The sequence below is a fragment of the Odontesthes bonariensis genome, chromosome 5 (genome assembly GCF_027942865.1).
Source record: "Odontesthes bonariensis isolate fOdoBon6 chromosome 5, fOdoBon6.hap1, whole genome shotgun sequence".
Lineage (NCBI taxonomy): Eukaryota > Metazoa > Chordata > Actinopteri > Atheriniformes > Atherinopsidae > Odontesthes > Odontesthes bonariensis.
In genome coordinates this window covers 20866804-20871756 of record NC_134510.1, presented here as the reverse complement: position 1 = coordinate 20871756, position 4953 = coordinate 20866804, and the positions used below count along the sequence as shown (strand labels likewise).

General features: G+C 38.0%; 1 protein-coding gene across 1 annotated transcript; it reads right to left on the bottom strand.

Annotated features, from left to right (window-relative positions):
• Nucleotides 1-270: 270 nt before the first annotated feature.
• Nucleotides 271-2429, bottom strand: LOC142379903 (urokinase plasminogen activator surface receptor-like; the record flags this gene model as incomplete). The annotated part of the gene is made up of 3 exons (XM_075465283.1): nucleotides 271-829; nucleotides 912-1022; nucleotides 2291-2429. Coding segments are annotated over 3 exons (465 nt in total), but the record flags the coding sequence as incomplete, so codon positions are not given.
• Nucleotides 2430-4953: the final 2524 nt, after the last annotated feature.

The window sequence follows — 4953 nt, the reverse complement described above, 5'->3', positions numbered from 1 at the left end:
AACATAGGTCCTCCGGCAGGCTGAACCTCTAGCAGCACAACTAAGGGATGATTCAGTCACATGAGGAACACTTTATGGTGATACAGTATGCAGAAACCGTTTATGTAATTGAGGGGCTCTGTTTTGATTATTCAAGTAGCTGCCCTTTATTAATATAAATGCACACACTGATTAGTATGTGCTTTGACACTTACTTTGTGCTGTTCCATAAACGTTATAAGTCAATTAATGTAATCAATTATAAAATTAAAGAGAGACTCAGACAGGAAATAGAAATAAAAGGTCCAATTTGTTTATTCAAATTCTTATTAATGACAAGAACAAGTCTTTTGTGTTTCCAAAAATCTGGTTTATAAAGGCACTGAACAATGAAAATCTGCACCAGAATCTTTTTTAACCTTTTTACTTAGAAAAAAGCGTATTCATAATTAACAACAGCAAAGCGCATAAGAAATTGCATGAAGCAAGATAAGGTAAATGACATTTGGTGCTTTGCTTACTCATCTTTTTCGCGTTCTCATTTCACATTATTGGAAAGAAGAACATGCATGCAGCTCTATAATTCTGCTAAAATGATAAGAAAAGTTGAGCAGTGATGCTGCTGTATTGAGCAACTAAGACAATAAGACCAGAGAGATGAGCGGCACCGCCATCAGCGGCAGACCAGCACTTGTACTGCCGGCGCTGTTGCATAAGTCGCCCTGGCAGCAGCTCAGTTTTAATCCGCTGGCTGCTTTGGTCTTCAAGGCAAGCTGCTGTGTAGATGAAGCTAGGCACATCAGCTCGGAGGCACAGCCCTTTAAGGTCGTCTTAACACCATCGGCATTCACTGAAAGAATGAAAATAATGTTATCAAGCAAACTACAGTGTTTGATATTGGAATGACTTTGAGGAAGAAGCAGGTCTCTTACATGTTCCTGAGACGCAGCGGTCCTCATTCCCCTCACAGTTTAGAGTTTTAGTGCATGTTTCTCCTTCGCAGGTGAAGCACTTTTTGCCATTTGGGGAAAATTTGCCAGGATCTGGTAAAACAAAAAATTAATCATTTGAGGAAGAAAATGGTAATGGGCTGTTTTCAAGTAAGTTCCTAGAAAATGATGTTTCTGTGCCAAACAATGCGGTTCCCTTTCCTTTTATTGTGGAAACTGAACAAGTTAAAACCTGGTCATTTCATTTTCAATAGATTAAGGCAACTGTTAAATTAGCAAATGTGCAAATTAGGCTTTCAATGCTTTCGGCATGTAAGATCTGATGTCATAAAGTTGCTGAACCAATCCCACAAACTCAAGACTTCTGTAACGTTATGTCACGCCCACGGGACTCTGCCATGTTTTTAGTTTTATGTTTCACCATGTTTTAGGTTTCATGTCTTGGTTTTATGTCTTGGTTTTGAGTTCTTGTTTTTAGTTTTGCCATTGTTTTCCCCTCACTTCCCATGTTCAGTTCATTAACTTCACTCATGTCACCTGTTCATTCCCCACCAGCTGCACCCAGTCACCAATCACTCCCAGTTCCCTATTTAGTTTCCAGTCTCCCTGTCCTTTTGTCAGATCCTTACCTACTCGCCTGTGATATCCCTCATGCCACGCCACGTTGTCTCACCAAGTTAAGTATTTATCCATGCCTTGTCAAGAGTTTTGTTTTTGTCAAGTATTTATTCCTCAGTTTAGGTTTCTTTGTTATCCGGCTCAGCCGCGCCTTTTGTTTTAACATTTGTTTTTGTGAATAAATCCCTGTTTGCTTTCAACCTCTGAGTCTGCATACGTGTCCTACCTCACCACCCCACCCTGACACTTTAACCTTAAATGACTGATTTCACACCTGAAGCATTTTAATGTGGTCAGCACTAACTTTCAGAGTGCAATTCTTTATTCATTGTCTAATGAGAGGATGGATGAAGGAACAAGCAAAATATATAAGGACGTTTTGGAGAATAAACTTGACATTACAAGGCGCACTGCTTCAGTATTTTTAGGTGTAATGAAATGACAATCATTTGCGTCTGTGATATGAGTGCCTCCGTCCAGGCAAATTAGTGAAGCTGTAATTCAGAATCAGGTTTAGCAGCAAGGACGTTTCACTTTTAACACTGAATTCATTTTTTTTCTTGGTCCTGTGTCACTGCATTTCGCAAATATTCAAACTGTTTCTCTTTTTGGACTTTTTTTCTTGGTTTGAAATATTTGCACTCACCAAGCATTTTGCATAAAGTGTAAATACATAAGACTGTAGTTAGAGCAACCCTGCGCAATGTGGGGAAAAAAATAAATACACGCAGGATGTAAATTACCTGGGGCAGACTGGTTGTTGCAGAGGTCCGAGTTGCAGCACTTGGTGGTAATCACGGTTTTAACCGTTCCAAAGTTGAGAGAATGCTCACCACACTCCTGAGGCAAAGCACAAGTTTTTGCTCCAATGTCAGTAATTATTGAACCACCTGTAGCCAAAGAAAAGCCACTGTAAACTGAGCAAGTTCCAAACAGGGGACCAACAACCACCATAAACTATACAGAAATATACCTGCATATGTCATCGTTCTGAGTGAGACACACTGATGATTCTGTGAGGGACATGTTGCTATTTTCGTGCAAGGTTCAGAGTACCCTGGTAGACACTCATAGCATGTCAGAGTTTCCCCTGGGAAAAAAAAGAAAAGAAGCATTAATTGTCAAAGCATGAACAAAACCGTATTACCACATTCATTTAGAAGGGAATTAATCAGAAACGATGCTACAAAAAGAAAAAAAAAATATTGGTGCTATTCTGAGGATATCAAAGATCTTCTTAAAAAGCGAACTTATTGGTGCACAAAACGCAGGTTAGAAAGAAAGAAGAGTGGTCAGAAGTATTCAAAAGCATTTCAAAATGAAAGATACTGAACTCATTTACAGAAAAGAAAAACTTGCCTTTTGGGAGAAGCCAAACTCCAAGGACCAGTGTAAAGAGAAGCATCGTGTTCAGCGGGAGCAAATAAGGTGCACTTCAGTCATCCAGGAGGTAAATATCTAAGAGGCTTGGTTTGAGTTTTCAACCACACCTACATCCTTCTGGCACAAATGACCTTTTTTAGTTAGACACACTTTATTGTCATTCAATAAAATTACTTCCTGTCAGTCTTAAATTCACCTGAAGCTCAACATTTTAGAATTACTTTTCAAATGTGACTGTATCTAAACATCTTTTGGTTATTCTATTTTCCAAGGAAACTTTAATGAATAAATTGTTGTGGATTCCCATTGTGCCCCTTCTTATACATACTAATCTTATTTACAGACTGTAAATTAGTAACAGTTAGGGCTGTTGCAACAACTGCTGGCTGTTTTGACGCCTCGTGTTTGACATTTCGATGTTGCTGTGTTGGTCTTCATTGTAGGCAGAAATGACTATACTTGGCGAAGAAGGCAAAGCTAAAGAATAAATGTTGATTACCTGAAAACATAAAAGTACATTTCTTTAAAATCCTGAATAGATTGAATTATGGAAAATATTTAATTTGAGCACTTGGTGTTTTATAGAGATTTGTATGTTTTTGCAAATCATGCACATGGAAGATAGGAGTGTACAGTTCCATGTCTCAGTCAGTTTTCCAGGAAAAGTGTGGAGTTGGAAAGAAGCAGACATGTTCATAATCAGTAGTGGGGGGCCAAGTTAAGTTTCTTCTTACACTACATGTCATCACAGTAGGAACCTGATTATCCAGTCAGTTGAAGTATTTAAGGTAGATCTCTGTGCCCAGTTGGAAAATAAAAACAAAAAACTTTTTAATCAGAGCTCCCATCATCAATAAATAACACTTTACGCTTCAATTAATTGTGTTCAAATTTGGTATTGTCTCTCCATGGTTCACAATCAGACAGCACATTAAAGCCAAGGATGTTGTATGGGTCTGACCAACACCAAGACGGTCTTTTCAAAATGGTGCCTCGATCCATTTCTACCCAACATTTGAAGATAAAAATCTTAAAGAGTGTTTTGCTTTTAACAACCACTGTTCACAACTCTATATAACCAGACAGCTAAATGCATTTGAAAACATTATAATACGTTATAATTGGTACACTTTATTACAAGGGCCAGAGAGGGTCATTCTGATCATGTCTTCTTCTGGCATTCCAAATAAATTTCTACAAATGGAAAAGCCCTTCTTTCACTCTCTCTACTCCCCCCGTTGTTGTACAACACCTGAGAGTCCTCCTCACAGCAACCATAGCAGCCATGTCATGCGCTAAATACAAGACGTGCTTTTTTTTTTCTTTGGTAAATAGAAGTGCCATCAGTGAGGACTTTTGCATTGAGCAAAGACTAATAAATCAGTCGTGATTCATAAAACTTCCCAAATGCATATCCAAGACGCAAAGAAAAGAGAAAGAAATATCCACACTTTTCAGGCACTGATTTACCTCTGCACCCCTCGTAGATACCGACAGTAACTTTTCAACTACTAAAAAGGGATAAAGCTTTAGAAGCCTGCGCCTACAGCAGGTGTTTGAGGTTTTGCCTGATCATCAGTTTTATGCAAGACTAGACACAAGACTAGCTTTCACAATGTGAACAGCTTTTAAAATGTTTTTTTTTCCTTTTGGTTTATCTATCTAAGGCAGAGTACTTTGCGTGTATGAAATATAATAAATCTGTGGAAATGTATTGATCATTGTTCTCCAAAGTTTTATCTTTTTTTTTTACAGTCCTGAATGCAACGTGAGTTCAGTAACTTAAGAGAACTGGGGAAACTAACAAAGAATATATTACCTATATAATGATTAACTTTATACAGCTCAAGGTGTGTCACTTTGTAAAAAAAAATTTTTTATTGTTCATTCCTTAGGTTTCATTTTACTGTCTGTGTAAAATATCTAGATCAAGACCGTTGAAGCTGCTTGTAAAAAGCTGACCTAAAACTAAACTCTACAGACTTTTCCGGGAAATCGAAAGTGACAGACCCAATCTGATGGA